Source organism: Dama dama, chromosome 27, assembly GCF_033118175.1.
Source record: "Dama dama isolate Ldn47 chromosome 27, ASM3311817v1, whole genome shotgun sequence".
Lineage (NCBI taxonomy): Eukaryota > Metazoa > Chordata > Mammalia > Artiodactyla > Cervidae > Dama > Dama dama.
Genome location: NC_083707.1, coordinates 61,672,221 through 61,689,576, shown reverse-complemented (window position 1 = coordinate 61,689,576; position 17,356 = coordinate 61,672,221). Strand labels below are relative to the sequence as shown.

At 41.1% G+C, this 17,356-nt stretch overlaps 1 protein-coding gene across 1 annotated transcript; it reads right to left on the bottom strand.

The window, feature by feature from the left end:
- Positions 1-418: 418 nt before the first annotated feature.
- On the bottom strand, positions 419-16,803 carry LOC133047650 (plasminogen activator inhibitor 2-like). The gene is made up of 8 exons (XM_061131004.1): positions 16,776-16,803; positions 12,524-12,703; positions 8,259-8,378; positions 6,423-6,551; positions 5,666-5,783; positions 2,507-2,649; positions 1,654-1,818; positions 419-1,115 (listed from the first exon to the last, which is right to left on the bottom strand). Exons 2-8 carry the CDS (start codon positions 12,692-12,694, stop codon positions 711-713), a joined length of 1,251 nt encoding a protein of 416 aa, XP_060986987.1. The 5' UTR covers positions 12,695-12,703; positions 16,776-16,803; the 3' UTR covers positions 419-710.
- Between the last annotated feature and the right edge of the window lie 553 nt (positions 16,804-17,356).

Here is a 17,356-nt window from a genome sequence, read left to right as displayed (position 1 = left end):
AATGCTAGAAATGCATACAATATATATTTCCCTGAAGTTCAATGCTTTCTTCTAGGTTTCTATTACAAAAGGACATGGAAGGCCACCTACTTATCCCTCATTTTAAGAACAAATACATATGCCTGCATGCTTAGTCACTAAGTCATGTCTCACTTTTTGCAACCCCATGGACTGTAGCCTGCCAGGCTCCTCTGTCCATGGAATTCTCCAGGCAAGAATACTGAAGTGGGTAGCCATTCCCTTCTCCAGGGGATCTTCCCGACCCAGGGATCAAACTCAGGTATCCTGCATTGCAGGTGGATTCTTCACCCTCTGAGCCGCCAGGGAAGCCCACAAATACATATATTTCCTGAGAAAGAAAAATAAGTGATGACTGGCTTCTGTAAACGTATCAGCTACAGTAGACAGTGACCATAATTAAAATATATATATAAAACAATAAATAATACAGTAGAAGTTAATGCTATAAAATAAACTGAGAGTAAGAAAGAGCTAAATGAGATATCATCCCATTTTAGGAGGCCAAATGATTAATGGGGAGGGTAATGTTATGATTGACAGTCACACTATGTCTGTGTTTCTAGTCAGCATGTAATAAAAGTTCAGAAAGGCAGAAACATGCAGAGGTCTCTAAAGTTTTGGCATTTGCAGAAATCCTGAGGCTTACACCTCATATTACAAATTCCTGTGTAGAAATGGAAACGTTCAATTTAGGGTGATGCAAATCTGCCCCAAAAGAGAATGCTCTTGGTTATCTTGTGCACGATAAGGAAGAGGAAAGGATGGTCTGCCACGAACTGTGGGCCTCCATGGCCTGTTCTCCCTGTTACAATGGCCCCAGTGCCGGCAGCAGCCTCAGTGCCCTCCTCATTCACGTCCACAGAAGCTTGATGGAACACTTCAGACAGAAACAGGTCATTCTTTTCTGACATGCCTGAGAAATTGGCTTGGCCTTGGCTGAAGGCATCGCCCGTGCCCATGCTCGTGAGAATGGTCTTGAGTCCATAATGCTCTTCCAGTCTGAACCTGGGGATGTACACCTCCACGTCATCCTCACCCATGGCGTCCTCGCTGAGCCACTTGCTGAGGTTGTCATGGGTGATTTCTCTCTCCAGCTACGAATCCAAAAGATAAAACCACTGAGTGCTAGCAGAGAAGGACAACAACCTCTAATGTTGACAACCAATGACTTTACTATATTAAAGTAAAGTAGGTGATATTAAAATTTAATAGTTCGGTAAAAATTTCGCAAGAAGATAGCATATATGAGACGTGTTTAAGGCTTCTGAATGGCTGGGAAACCTGGCACAGTTCCTCTCAAACAGTTCACGTGTTCAAACTGGCGCCGCGTCCTCAGATGGAGGCATGTGCAAGCGCTTCCCAGGTGGCTCCGTGATGACATATCCGTCTGCCAACGCAGGAGACGTGGGTTTGACCCTTGGGTCAGGAAGACCCCCTGGAGAAGGAGATGACAACCCGCTCCAGGAATCTTGCCTGGGAAGCCCCATGGACAGAGGAGTGTGGTGGGCTACAGTCCAGGGGTCTCAAAGAGTCGGACATGACTGAGCAACTAAACAGCAGCCAGAACAGCAGACATGCACAAAGGCGAGTTTAGCCCCAGAAGTTTAAAACAACGGAAGTTGGAATTCTTACCAACTCCAAGCCTGTAGAGGATTCAGCAATTCCATCTGGAAGCAGCAGGAACATACTGACCTCTCCAGCATATGGGAGTTCTAGAATCTGGACCTTCAGGTCTGCTATGTATCCAATGTTTAGCTTTTCATGCAGGAACATCATCTCTACTGATTTGCACTGAGTCTAAAGTAATTAAAAAGTAAAATATGAAAGTTGGTAGTAAGATGTCAAAAGATTTACAATCAGACATGAAAGAGAAACGGTTCTGCTTTCATGCTAAAGAAACAGATCTTTTTTAATCAAAAATTTGTTTTGAAATTTGTTTAAAAACATCAAAATATATTTAAAAAATAAAAATTTATTATTTGTATACTCTCACAGTGACTCTGATCTATTTTGTTTTTTCAAGATTATACCCATTAGTAATAAGATGGACAATTATAATTAAATAATAAAACATTTGTTCTGTACCTACTAGGGGTCAAGAACTCTGCAAAATCTCATTGAATCCTTACAACAACATTTTGAGTTGGATGTTATCATCCCAGTTTCACAGATCAAAAAAAGGAGTGCATGAACCACAAGTAACATCTTAGTTGGTACAGCCTACATATGAGTCCAAGATTGTGTAATTATAAAGCCCATGGTCCTTACCATTACTCATATGACCTCTCAGAAAATTACTCATATGACCTCTCATATGGCCATTCAGTAACCTGAAAGAGTCAATCAACTACCCAGTGTGTATATAACTATTAATAGCAAACCATGTATGGGTATCAATAAGTGGTCCCAATTTTTCTTTCTCTATTTTGTCAAAGACCCTAAAATATATGTTAAGAAAATCTGTTTTGTTGTCATTGTCTCATACCGAGTTCACACGGAAAGGATAAAGCCCCTTTAGTTTCTTCTGAAATGGAGTCTTCCATTTTCCTTTGAAGTAGACAGCATTCACCAGGACCATCTTGGTGTCTGCATCAACAGAACCTTCAGGTAACAAGTTTGGGATTTTGCCTACAGAAAATATAATATATGTTTATGTTTCATGATTAACAATTATGAAGTCATTATGATTTCTTGAATCTTTTGAGTCACCATCAAGCTTAGCATCCACATTTATCGAACTCTGCAGAGATGTTAATATTCACATTCAAATTTTTCTCTTAATTTATTTAAAACATAAGTAAAACTCAGACCAAATTTTTCAGGTTTGCAAAATTCAAGAGCAAATGAAGAAGTAATGTAATTAAGATTTAGAATTGCTATCAGACTTGGAAAAAAATTTTTAAGTTTCTTTTAATTTTTTTTCCTTTGTGCTGCATGCAGGATCTTATTCCTCTGACCAGGAACTGAACCTGTATCATTTGCTTTGAGATCACAGAGTCTTAACCCCTGGACCACCAGAGAAGTCCCAGAAATTTTTTAATTCCTTTTATACTGTTTTCTCAAAGTTTTATAGTTATATGAAGTTAGTTCATTCAGGTGGGAGTGAAAAAGAGACTCAAGGAGTATAATGGGCTTCACTGGTGGCTCAGATGGTAAAGTATCTGCCAGCAATGCAGAAGACCTGACTTCAGTCCCTGCGTGGTGAAGATCCCTTGGAGAAGAGAATGGCAACCCACTCCAGTAGTCTTGCCTAGAGAATTTTGCGGGCAGAGGACCCTGGTGGGCTACAGTCCATGGGATCGCAAAGAGTCGGACACGACTGATCGACTGACACTAACAAGGTATTCAATAGCACATTTCCTCAGTATGTCAGGAGGCCTCCTTCTAGATCTGGTCTAGACAGCCCATAGGTCTAACTCACTGATTCATCCAAAAACAGTGTTTTGGAAGTTGTGCTACACCTACATCAGGAATAGCACAGATTCATGAAGTAATAAAGGAAAAATTGTCCTGGGGGCAGGGCGGGCTTAGAATATTGGAAGAGACATTCTAAATCATTCAGGAAAGAAAGTGAAGTGAGTCCTATTAGAGAGCTGAATAATGCAGAAAACTGCAACAACACAGAGAAGGGAGTGAATGACTGAGTCCAAGAAAGTTCCCAGAAGTGATAATATCTGAGTGTGATTTTTTTAAAAGTTGGTTTAAGAAACAGCCCTTTTATAGTGAATACCAGCTCTGCAATATTTCAAGCACACTATTTTATTTAATCCTCACAACCATTCTAGTAAGGGAGTATTATTAGTATCATTTTACACAAATAGGAAATCAACCTTGAATATTCATTGGAAGGACTGATGCTGAAGCTGAAATGCCAATACTTTGGCCACCTGCTGGGAAGGGTCAACTCATTGGAAAAGATCCTGATGCTGGAAAGATTGAGAGCAAGAGGAGAAGGCGGCAACAGAGGATGAGATGGTTCGATGGCATCACTGACTCAATGGACATGAGTTTAAGTAAACTGCAGGAGATGGTGAAGGACAGGAAAGCCTGGCTTGCTGCAGTTCATGGGGTGGCAAAGAGTTGGACATGACTTGGCAACTGAACAACAACATAAACAGACACCATAGTGAGATATTAGTAATCTTTCCAAGGTCACAATGCTTGAGAGCTGGTCAGAATTCCACCATCTTCCATTTCTGCTGACACATACAAGACTCAAGCAAAAACCTCACTATAGTCTGACCAGTTTCAGTATAGTTATTCAATATCTTCATTCAGTATAACCCCTAGTAATTAAAACTCCTGGTTACTACTTGGATATCTACTGAGACTTTATTTAACTTTGTGACACATAATATTTGATCATAACAAGGAAAAAAGAAATTTTTCTCAAATTACTATAAAAATTGGTAAAACAATCAGTCTAAATGACTATTTGGCATTTTTGCAGTTTCACTGATTGATTTATAGCCATTCACCACAAACGCTTAAAAAGAAGAGAAATTCTTGCTGTTCTCAAAAAAGCAAAGCTTTCATGCATCTCTTTGATTTTGCAATCTGCTTTGACTTTCATTTTTGTTAAATCTTCACTTTCTCTGCTTCCTTTTTGTCAGTGGTGCATGAATCTTTCAGAGCAGTAATTTAAAAATCTAGAAATGAAGAACTAAAGTAGGCCAGTTGTTTTTAGAGAAACAATAATTCTTTTTTCAATTCTACAGAACTTAATACAAGTGCTTTTTCTATTATGGTAGCTAAGAAATCAGGATAGCATACTATGGTTTGAAATAATGTTTTAAACACAGGAGGCAGGGACTTCCCAAGTAGTCCAGTGGCTCAGACTCCATGCTGCCAGTGCTGGGGAGCCCAGGTTCAATCCCCGGTCTGGGAACTAGATTTCACATGCCACAACTGCGACCCAACACAGCCAAATAAAAATGTATTTAAAAGCAAATAAATAAGCATAGAAGATAAGTGAAAACATGTTTTCTGCATTAAGGTATCAAACTCTTTAAACATTAATTTGAAGAATTCCAGAATTAGACTAAGGCTCAGAAGAAGAGGAAACCCCAGCTGCACCATGAACAGAGAGTGGGATCTTGGATGAGTCAGTTAAGAACTGAGGACATGCATAACAAAAGTAGAAGTAGCTTAGACGATTAATGGGCGATAAAGAAGGGACTGAAAGAACTGGACAACATACTGACTCTGGATGGTGAAATAGAAGAAAGAGCTAAAATTTTATGATCCCTCCTTTTTCCATTGCCCGTTTTCTCACACCAATTACTCAGTTGAATATTGTTCCTTTTATCTTTGCTTTTGTTTGCAGTGAACATAAAGTCACAATTATTTCAACACTGATATTTCCTAAATTAGAAAATATCTGCCTCTTCTTACACTCTATTCGGTAATAATCCAAACCAGATTATTGAAGTACTGAATATATATCTTCTATTAGTAGACCTTGATTATTTGTTTCTCACTTCAAACACCACAAAGCTCAACAAGAATCAGGTTACATTAGCCAAAATAACTAAGGTTAGGAGTAAGAGCTAAGTTCAAGATCAAAAAAAAAAAAAAAAACACAAAACACACATCAGAGTTTTCTATGTGGAAAGAAGAGCAGAAGCTATTTCTTTGGTTTTACCTTTGGTTTGAGTCTTGACCCAGGAATTAATCTTTTTTCTGGCATCTTCTGCACATTCTAGGAAGTCGACCGCCTGAGGTTCTGTAGAGTAATATTTCTTGGAGAGTTGCATGTATTCCTTTAAAGCGAAAAAATAATGACAAGATTACTTAAAATATACCCAACGAGTGAAAGCGAAAGTGTTAGCTGCTCCATTGTGTCTGACTCTTTGTGACCTCATGGACTATAGCCCGCCAGTCTCCTCTGTCCATGGGAATCTCCAGCCAAGAATACTGGAGTGGGCTGTCATGCTCTCCTCCAGGATATCCAACCACCTGTGGTGTATTTGTAAATTACAGGTTTCCTGTCAAGACTGGGGAGCCTGAAGCAGGGTAAGGGGAGGTTGGCTGGGGGCTGATTATGTGCTCTCTTGACCCCACCCCCCCAGTCCAGTCCCGACTGCCTTTGTTCTCCTACACACTTTGCATGATGAACACTGAGTGCAGAGAGAGAGGCTGGGCGTGGGGTCGGCGGTTCTGGGCACACCTGTGCACACCTTCTTGTGACTTTACATATGGAGTTTTTACAGTAGAAATAGGAAGCACCCACAGAGGGAGCATAAGCATGGCTGTGTTGGATTGTGTCCCATGGCTTTGGGGAGCCTTAGCGAGCCTGAGTGGAAATCTGACCCTCTGGGAATGAATCAGAGAAAACAGCTTTGAAAGTGACCTCCTTGCAAGTTTGGGACCCTGCCATTTAGATCACAGGTTTCACCCACTTCCTTGAATCTTGCAGATTTCTCTCCAAACAGTTTATTTGCACTTTCCAATAAATACTCCCCCATGGACACGTTGATGGCGTTGCTGAGTGAACGGAAGGATGAATGGATTATCCCTGCAGCTTGTGCCTTAAAAGGAAAGAAGAGATTCATTTTATATAACTCAGGACTTCTAAACAAGGTATTTCTTAAGCAATAGTATTTTTTTTTCTAGGATATCAATACAATGCTGTATTACAATATACCTTTTTTTCTGGCACTTTAGAGGTAACTCAGGAAATAATGTTGATATGGATATAGTACATTAAAATGTATCAGATAATTTTTGACTTGTTTCAGATTTTTCTGTGCCCATAGGATTGGATTTAATTGTAACAGAACTGAGATCCTAGAAAAAGTCAGGCTCCTTTGATACTTACCTAAGCTATAAAGTCTCTAAGAAATTTTTATTATATTAAAATGTTACCTTAGAAATGTTCTTTTAAAAGTTTATATAACTTCTACAAGTCCCTTGGCATAATTAAGGAATAGTGTGTGCAATGGAATCTGGAGTTTAGAAAACATAAAATCAAGGGGAATTCCAATCCCCAACCTGAAGTTTGTGAGCATGATGACAGACACGGGGCTTAGTCACAGCAGTGCCTGGGTGAAGCTGAGGTCAGAGCCCTGAAGATGGACCATCAGCTGTCCACTCAGGCCTGGCAGAATCACCTTTTGAAGAGGCCCTCTCACCATCTTGAATCTGTAATCCCCTGAGTGACAGACAGATGGAGCATCAGCGTTCCTAGGAAGGAACCTGTGAGAGGACCTAAATCAGGGCGTGATTGTGGAAGCTATTTACCAATAGGAGCCCATCTACACCAGGCTCTTATAATGCAGCTGAATGGTGTTTAAGAAAGTGGAGTACTGGGAAAAGATATTAACCTGAGACTGATTAGATGAATGGGTGGTAGATAGATAGAGAGTAGATGATGATCATGATAATGATGATAAATAAGTAGATAGATTGGTGGTGTTCTGTTGCTAATGATGATGATGATAGATCGATAGATAGGGAGAAAGAAGGAAGATAGATAGATAGATAGATGACAGATAGATGGATAGATAGATGATAGATAGATGACAGATAGATAGATGATAGATAAATAGATAGATAGTAGGTGATGATCATAATGACGACAGTAAGTAGATAGATGTGTGCTCATGCTCAGTCGCTCAGTTGTGTCCAATTCTTTGTGACTCTTTGGACTGTAGCCTGACAAGTTCCTCTGTCCATGGGATTTTTCAGGCAAGAATACTGGAGTGGGTTGCCATTTCCTGCTCCAGGGAATCATCTTATCCAGGGTTTGAACCTGCGTCTCCTGCATCGCAGGCAGATTCTTTACCACTGAGCCATTGGGGAAGCCCTAGATAGATAGGGAGAGAGGAGATAAAGGATACACAAAGGTCATTGACCTCTCCTGAAGTCACCAGGCCTGACCATCTCCATTCCTCAATTACTTGTCACCCCTTACTCTGGAAATCTGCATTCACACATGTGTATTATAGGAGTCTCTACCATGGCTTTAGGATAAATTATGCATATCAAACTAATGGCAGAGTGATGTGACAGAATTTACAGTCTTGACATGGAAGTCATAAAGCATGGATTCTACCCCAGCTCTACCCTTCCTTATCAGAGTGACCGTAAGATATTTACTCATGGACTGTGAGTCTTGGTTTTCTTCCTATGAATGGTGGAAGTTGTACTAGGTTCCTTCCCTAATATTGTGACTTTAACACAAGAAGTTTCTGGAAACAAAATACAAAAGAACTAGGAATGGATGAGTCAGATACCTGCAAAATAGCATCAGGATAGGTGCCCCTCTGGGTCTGCTGTGAGAAATCACAACTTGTGAGGCTCCTTGGGCTCACTGGGGTGCCTCTGTGGACTCCAACTTGGTTAAACTGAAGCACCTACAATTGGAATTAGAGAAAATTGGGTACATTTTTTTGCTGCTTTATTTAGCTTTTAAACCAACAGCTGTCAAAAGTACCTCTTGACCTCCTATGTCAAGTTCCCTGCCTTTGTGTCTGGGCAACAAGCATAGATGCTCTTCAAACATAATATGTGTCAGTCAGTGAAATTCCCTTCATGGGGATTAGCATGAGTTATTTTATACTAAGTCAAATACTGGTCATTTTGACAAAAAAAAATTATAATGAGATGATTTATAGCCTTTTAATTAAGTTATCTAAATTATCACCCAACTCATAAACTTCCTTGAAAATATCCCAGTATTTTGAAGGAAGTAATAAGGTTAACTCCTGACTTTGTACCTCTCTGTTCAGTGGCCTTACACATTATACCCTTCTAGACTGTTAAAAATTAGCAGCCACAGCTAGTTTAAGCAAAAAAACAGGGTGCTCAGTATTACCAAGGATCACCTAAAACATTTGCACATACGTTATTTACACATAAAGAAATCCCTCACTTCTGTCCATGTTGGGGGAAGATGGCAGGGGTCAGATGGCAATATGAATTCCTTTTTTAAAATATTTGTTTTCATTTATGTATTTATTTAGCTGCCCACAGTCTTAGTTGAGGCAAGCAGCATCTTTAGTTGCAGCATGCAGGATCTTTAGTTTCCACATGTTCCCCGACCAGGGATCAGATCGAGGTTCCCTTGCATTAGGAACACAGAGTCTTAGCCACTGGACCATCAAGAAGTCCCTATGTGAATTTCTTTATGTTGTAAGTGGCAGATCCAGCTAACAGTGAAACTGGCAGGTGCAGACTGGCCCTGGAAGTTGCCTCAAGCCCCCTCCCCCAGTACAATAGACTCCTCCGACTGGCCCTGCCACCCACCCACCCCCACCTCCAGCATCCTTTGGGTCCCAGTGCCATGGGGCCCCAGGCAGGGAGGAACTTATTGGTAAAGCATTGATGGTGGAGACTGCCAAGGGAGGGAAGGCAGCCTTGCCCAGCAGATGGTGGATTTCTAGGCTGGAAGAAGAGGTGTTAGGATTTCTGGGGTCTTTCTCTGCTCTTCAGATCATATATTATAAGTTCCTACCTAATACCCTCTGAAAAGCAGTCTGACTGCCACTGTAAAAGGGAGGACTGCCTTCTGTAAGAGCTTCTCTGGTTGTCCTACCTTTTAAGGAAGCTGGCCCATAAGTTGGGGTCTCTGGGCAGCACTGAAGCCCACTCAAGTCATGGCAAGAGTCCTTGCAGGTGTGTCATGGTCCTGAGCCAGGCTGAGGCAGGCACCCTGCCCAGAGAGCAGGCCTGGCCCGGGCCGATCTGTGCCCTTATCCTAAAGATAAGAGCTGGGTAAAATACTCCTGCAAATCTCACATTGCCTGTGCTCTGTAAGTGAAGTGAAGTCACTCAGTCGTGTCTGACTCTTTGCGACCCCATGGACTGTAGCTTACTGGGCTCCTCCGTCCATGGTATTTTCCAGGTAAGAGTACTGGAGTGGGTTGCCATTTCCTTCTCCAGAGAATCTTCCCGACCCAGGGATCGAACCCAGATCTGCCTCATTGTTGGCAGACGCTTTACCATCTGAGCCACAAGGGAAGAGATTATCTATTTATTCTATTTGCTCCTTTTATCCACTACAACCGTTTCAGCCTTACAAGCTACGCCAGTTCCCAAATGTGGGCAGCCTCTTCCTGCAATGATTTTCTCATCTGTAAAGTGAATACGGTAATCAGAGCACCTACCTCACAGGACTTTGTATTCTGTGGATAAATTCATAACACATTCTCAGCAAGGTGCCTGGCTGGGGCATTGTAAGTATCAGCTATGAAAACAATTAGTTCCAGCACATGCCTCTCCTATTAACTCTACTCTTCATACTCATCTTGCCCAATACACATTTTCATTTACATTTTAAAAAATAAGAAAGTTACTACTAGACTCTTTTGAGTTATCAAATGGTGTTCTGGAGGTCTGCAACTATTGTACAAAATATGTGGTTAAAAATCCACGTTATGTATGATCAAATTAATATAGTTTATGGGTACAGAATGGCTCCCATCCAAGTACTAACCAGGCCCAACCCTGCTTAGCTTCCAAGATTGGGAGGGTTCAGGATGGTATAGCCATAGACCATAGAAAATTCCTTTGGGGAAGAAGATACTCTAAAATTAGACTGTGGCGATGACTGCACAATTCTTGCAAATATACTAAGAACTACTGAATTGTAAACTTTAAATGGGTGAATTTTATGAAATGTGAATTATATCTCAACAAAGTTGTTCTTATAAAAAATAAGAAAGCTGAGGCTCAGAGTGTTTAAATGTCTTCATATGCACACCTAGTAAGTGGCAAAACCACCAACCAAAGACAGGCAGGTCTGTCCCCAAAGTCCAGGCTTCCACGTCCAAACCAAAAAGCATCTCCTCTATTTTTTTGGTAGAGAATTAAGCCAATTTGCCTTTGAATTTTAAAATCTTCCCATGTAACAGTTACAAGAAAACTATTGTATATAAAATTCTTGTCCCACATGCAGAAATTACTTTCGAAACACAGAAAAGCTGTGTTGTACCATGAGTGACCAATAAGTTACTTATCCTCTGGTAGCAAAATCAAGATTTTCCCTTTAGCACCTAGAGCACTTTGTTTGGCATCTGTCCTCAAAAAAAAAAAAAAAAAAAAATTTCTTCTGATTCCTTTACATTTAAAAAATGAAGACTTCCCTGGCGGTCCAGTGGTTAAGACTCCATGCTTTCAGTGCAGCGGGATAGGAATTAACATTCCACATGCCACATAGCATGGCCAAAAACTAAATACAAATAAAAATTGAAGTCCTTGATGTTTTCTAAAGTTTATAACAGAGTTCGCTGCCTTTATTTATTTATTTTTCCAAAGCAAAGGAAATAAAGGGGAAGGAGTCTTGCAAAATGTGGCTGGTATCAGAGTTGAGCAACTGGGCTTTGTTGTGAGTCTTGCTGTTCAAACTGCCACAAACAGAGAGAGAAGCTCCTGGCCCTTTCCCTCCTGTGGTGAGATTGGCTGACACTGTGTGAGCCACTCCAAACGGGGCCTGCCTTAAGTGGGTGACCGTGTACCTGGAAGACTCTCCATCCCCCGGCACTCGCACACTCAGGTGCGATCCTCACGGGAATCTCTGTGTGACTGAGGCCAGCAGCCACGCTTGTGAGAAGCAGAGCTTGGACGCCCAGCACTCAGCACTGACGTCTGTACACGTGGGACCAGGAAAGAACTTTAATGATATAATTACCTCGTCTGCTCATGGACCCAGAGAAGACAGGACCGTGTGAAATTTAACAGCACCACACTCATACCAGAGGATGACTGCTGTGTACAAGTGAAGTAGGTCAACATATTTCCACAGTCCCTGACCCAGTGAAAGGGTCTCCTGACTGAGCTGGTGTCCGTTCACCAAGGAAGGAAGCCAGCGGCCCTGACAGAAAGACCCCACAGTGCTGGCCCCCCCGACCACCTGGGCTTTGAAGACAGCCATCCCGTCAGCCCCATTTTGTTGACATGAGCTCATGGGGCAGAGCATGTTGGCTGAGGCTCTCCGAAGTCCTGTGGCCCTTGGTGCCTCCCCCAGAGTGCACAGACCGAGCTCTGGGACAGTTTTTTCTCTTCATGGCACTCTCTTAAAACCACTACTAGGAATTCTTCACATAAATGGAAAGAGCCTGAGACGAGAGAGCAGAAACCAGAGGAACCCTGGGGAAAGGTGCTTCAGTCCCACTGCCCATCCATCAGTGACACTCTTAAAACCAGTAAGAGATAAAGCAGACAAATCCTTTGAAAAATATAAACATTTTCAGATGTCAGATATAGTCACTATTAACTATTTCTAACGTTGCAGGGTAAGAAAACTGATAATCCTTCTACTACATCTACCATTGAGGATTTTCGTGGTTTGGCTCTTTTATATATTTGAATCTAAGTAACTTGTGTTGTAATGGTTTGTGATGATTGCTGAGGGCATGGGTTCGATCCCTGGTGGGGGAACTAAGATCCCACTAGTAGCTGACTGTTATAGTCCAGATCTTGCAAGCATATAATCAGAGCAGTTCTACAATTCAGTTCAGGAATCCTTCAGTCCCAATTGGGAACTTTAACAGAAACTCACTTGGGCTATCTGGTCTGCAGTATTGCCTCGGGCGCCCAGGTAGACCATGGCCATGGTGGAGGAGATGCTCCAGGGACAGAAGAAGAGATTCTGGGTGTCAGCGCTTGTATTTGCCAGATACTTGAAGAAATTGAGGGCAAAGATTGTGTTTGCCACATAAAGTTCTTCCATTGTCTCAATCTGGAAGGAAAACGAGGAAAAGCAACAGCTCTAAAAGATGACTCAACATTTTGAGTGATGTCAGTGGCGTAGCACAGGGCAGGGGTCCCCTCTCTGCTCTCCCTTCACTGAACAGGGCCAGCGGCGCAGCCACAGAAGGTTCCGCTCTCGGTGCAGTGTGCTGCTGTCACAACCTTGCAATCCCTTAATAATTTTATACAAAGGGCCCTCCCTGCATTTCCCTTCTGCACTGGATTCTGCAAATGACACAGCTGATCCTGAGACAGAGGGAACCGTCCTGAGATGCGTGGTGACATTCCACCTCATAATAATGATAATAACAGTAATAACAATAAATAGCCCTTACTGGATTCTTAACTGTGCAACAGATGCTGTGTTCAACACTTCACCTGTTCTAAACCAGTTAATCCTCACACAAACCCTGTGAGGAAGGCATTGCTATTCTTGTGCTTACAAGGGAAAAAACTACTGCCCAAAGAGAATCAGAAAAGTGACCCATGTCACTCAACTATAAGGGACAGGACTGGAAATTGAAGCCAGGTGGGTGGGTGGCCTCCAGGGTCATACTCTCAACCTCTGTGTTGTACCTACAAACACACATCACACATACAGACACACAGATACACACATTAGGGCCTCCCCTGGTGGCTCAGTCAGTAAAGAATCCACCTGAAATGCAGGAGACCGCCTGAAGTGCAGGAAACCCAGATTTGATCCCTGGGTCAGGAAGATCCCCTGGAGAAGGAAATGGCAACCCACTCCAGTATTCTTGCCTGGGAAATCCCATGGACAGAGGAGCCTGGCAGGCTACAGTCCATAGGGTCACAAGAATCCATGGACACGAATTAGTGACTAAACCATCACCATCACACACACTAGAGGAAAACACACACATATTCAAATGCATACCACATGCACGCATACTCTTGTTGGCCCCAGTGGAGATGGCCAAACTTCTTTCTACAAGTGGCTTAGACTCACCTTTTGAGAGTGAGAATTTCACACTGCCCTATCTCCCATTCCTATACCCCCTCTACTCACTCACACACCACAGCCTTTCTACCAAAGCACCCCCTGAGCTGAGCAACTGGGTGTGCTGGAAAGGCCCCCCTCCTACCACCACCCCTAGCAGAACAGTCAACTCCAGGTCTCTCTGCAGGAGTGGCCCTGGATTTATGGAACTCACACACACACATACACATGCACATACACACACACACACACACACATGAACACACACACCCCATCCACCATCTGATAAATGACAGACACACCTTCCGTGACCTAAGACTTGCATGCAGCCAAATGCTTGGACACACCCGGTGTGGGTGGGTACCTGCTGGTTCTAGCCAACAGACTGTATCTTACACTTTCACAATGACTTCAAACACACCCTGCAATTACCAAAATCTATAAATGTACCCAGCGACGCTGACACTCATCATTCCACAGGAACCCTTCTGGGGACGGTGGCTGGGGAGCTGCTGGGGGAGCCCCTGGAGGAGGCTCTCTTCAGCCTTGGGCTCCCTTAGCGGGGCCTCCCAGGCTCACATCTCCCTAGTCCACGGCTGTCATGTGAACACTCAGTTCACGAACATTTCTTGTGAAAAAAGTGATTGCCATTTGTATCAAAATTTCTCATGCGAGATACCACCCAATTGTATTTTATCAAGACAAAATAGTAAATTAAATAAAACTTGTCCCTAAAACTCTCTCATGTCTTCTTATCTCCTTTAACATGTAATATTCACAGGATCAGTGTGAGGTACATATTCTGATCTTTATTCTGCAGGTTACATCCTGATGCCCTGAGACATATATAAGGTCACAGGGTTTGTATGTAATGGTGCAGGGATTCAAGCCCAGGATTCCCCACTCTGTCCAATGTCACTTATACTTCACCTACTGATGTTTAACTACTACGTATAAGAGTTTCAGCCAGCTACTGGTTTGAGAAATGCTAGAAAGAGGAAATAAAAAGAGGAAGGAAGCCAGTTTGTAATACTCCTAGAAGGCTTAAGTTTCAAAAAAAAAAATCACTGTTTTTTTTCTCTTGCTTCATCACTGAGGTTAGATTAACCTGGGTGACTCAGAAATTTGTTTCCTCTTCCTTCTCAATTTTAAAATCATCCTTATAATGAATTTTTCCTCTCAAAAACATTTCAAAAACAGAGAATTAATAGCATAAATGTTATTGTGTGCAAAAAAATAAAGAATTGGAGCTATAAAAATAAACTTAAGCCTAAGAATTCCCTAGTGGTCCAGTGGTTAAGACTCGGAACTTTCATTGCTGCGGGCATGGGCTCAATCACTGGCCGGGGAACTAAGATGCCACAAGCTGCATCATGTGACCAATTAATTAATTAATTAGTTAATGTAGGCCTCTCCTATATCTAATTCTTTATAATGACCTAAATAGTCAGTCACTTTGACACTAGCAAAATTTGTCAAGACAAATGAGAAGTGAGGGCTTTTAATGCCAAGTTAGAATTCCAGTTGACTGTGACTATTTTTTAAAAAAATTAAAAAGTAAGGACAGAATTAAATCACCCCAGATGTATTTACTTGTTTTAAAAATAGTCTAACTTTTATCTTTCAGATAGGTGCAATTAACTGCATTTAACATAAAAATTAATGTGTGATGTCTATGTCAGCCTCAACCTCAGTGAGCCTTCAGCCTCACTGTTTTATTTACCGTGCATAATTACTTGCCTGGTAAACCTAGTAATTCTTGTTATACCAATGAGAATATGAAGATGTCGATAGCACAGCTGGTTTCAAAGCCTAGACTAGCTTTCAATTCCAGCTCTAGTGCTGTTCCTATGGACCTTTCAAATAAGGTTTGAGAAGTTTATATTTGTAGAAATCTATGAATGTATATTCTATATATATATATATGTATATGTACACAGTGTCTTCTGACTCTACCACACGTCCACCCTACATTTAAGTGGGATCTACCTAAGACCATGTAAAACCGAAGTCACTGAGTGACTTCAGAATCTCTCAGAACAGGAAACACCTGTTGTGAATTTTCTAACACTAGAGTGAGGTGCACAACTCCAACAATCTCTAGATTTATACTCCTAACCAACATCTACTATCATCTTTAGAAGAACAAGCAGATGAAAAGCAAGTGTGGGGTTGGTCTCTGCGATGCTTGTGTTGGTTCCTAAAACACAAGTTGTCAAATGTGCCCCTGAAACTCGGCACAGGTGACAAAGAGCTCAGACCTGCAGCCACACCCCCTCTGCTCACTGGCATCGAAGTTAGATTTGAGCTTGCTGCAGCGTTTTTAATTGAATTTTTTTGCAGGAACACAGTGTAATATTTTGAAATTGACCAGAAAAATTAATGACACAGAGAAAACAATAACTTCAAGGAAATTTCCCATTCCAAATTACCAAGTTTTCCCCCATAAAATTAAAAGACTTTTCTGTATTTGATTTCTTTCATAATGAATAATTTTTTGTTTATTGGATATTAAATTATTTATTGAACTATTACTTCAGTCGATCCAGCAACTAACTGGGCTGTTCTTTCTCTTTAACTAAACTGACCAATTATCAAACTAAATTCAGTAAGTATATTCTGGTATTGAACTGAACCACTCAGTTTTCTGCTTAATTTCTGGTTGTTTAAGATGAAAACTGAGTCCTCTTTTTGTCCATATCATATTTATGTACAATTTATAAATTACTTTCAGTTGCTAAAAAAATACATTTTAATTGGTCTAGCTATTTTCATTAAATTCAGTGCCAAACACAAACTAGTAAAGGATACACACATTCTAAGCTATTCAGTAAAACTAACATCACAACCAGAATGTACATTTGGGTTTGGTGAATGTTACATAGGCATTTGCTGATCTCTGAGATTTAAGATTATGTATAACTTAATTCAAATCTTGAACCAAAATATTCTCAAACAAGCATCTAAACAAGAAAACACCATTAAATTTTTACTCATCCTCTAAAAACATCCCACAGTTTAATTTTCATTATGTTAATAATACCAGTATGCAAAATAAAACCCTATTTCACAGAGAGAGACATGGAAATGGCTGAAATACCTGGTTCTTCTCTGCTTGACAGGAAACGGTCTTCCGAGCGTTGTTAGAGTTCAGACATGGCAACGACTGGTTTTATAAAGCTCTGCCCCTCCCACATGGTATGTTTGTCTCTCTCTATCTGTGTCCTTTGAGTGATTCAACATTTTACTCAGAAAGACATCATTAGAATAGAAATGCTTGTTTGCTAAGTCATCGTTTAAGAAGATGACATCATTCAGAAACTTAAGAATTTAGCAATACCTACACAGGCCTGTTAAAATTAGCTAAAATCTGTCAGCCCCAGTTTCAACAGTCCCCTCTTTAACTTGCTCTCTTAGTAAGAAATTCTACAATGTCTCTTGTATCTTTTGACAAGAATGGCCTGGGAGCTTTTTGCAGTGGAATCCTTTCTCTTTTGAATCTAGACAGCCCCCAAACAATTCTTTGGGAACAGGAAAAAAAAAAAAAACTTTTCTTCCTTATATATTCTCTATTTTAAACCCTCTTATATTGTCTAAATAATTCTGAGTTCCACCCTAATCTGTCACAAATCACACCCAAAGAACATTTCATTTGCCCTTTTTTAGAACATAAATCTTATC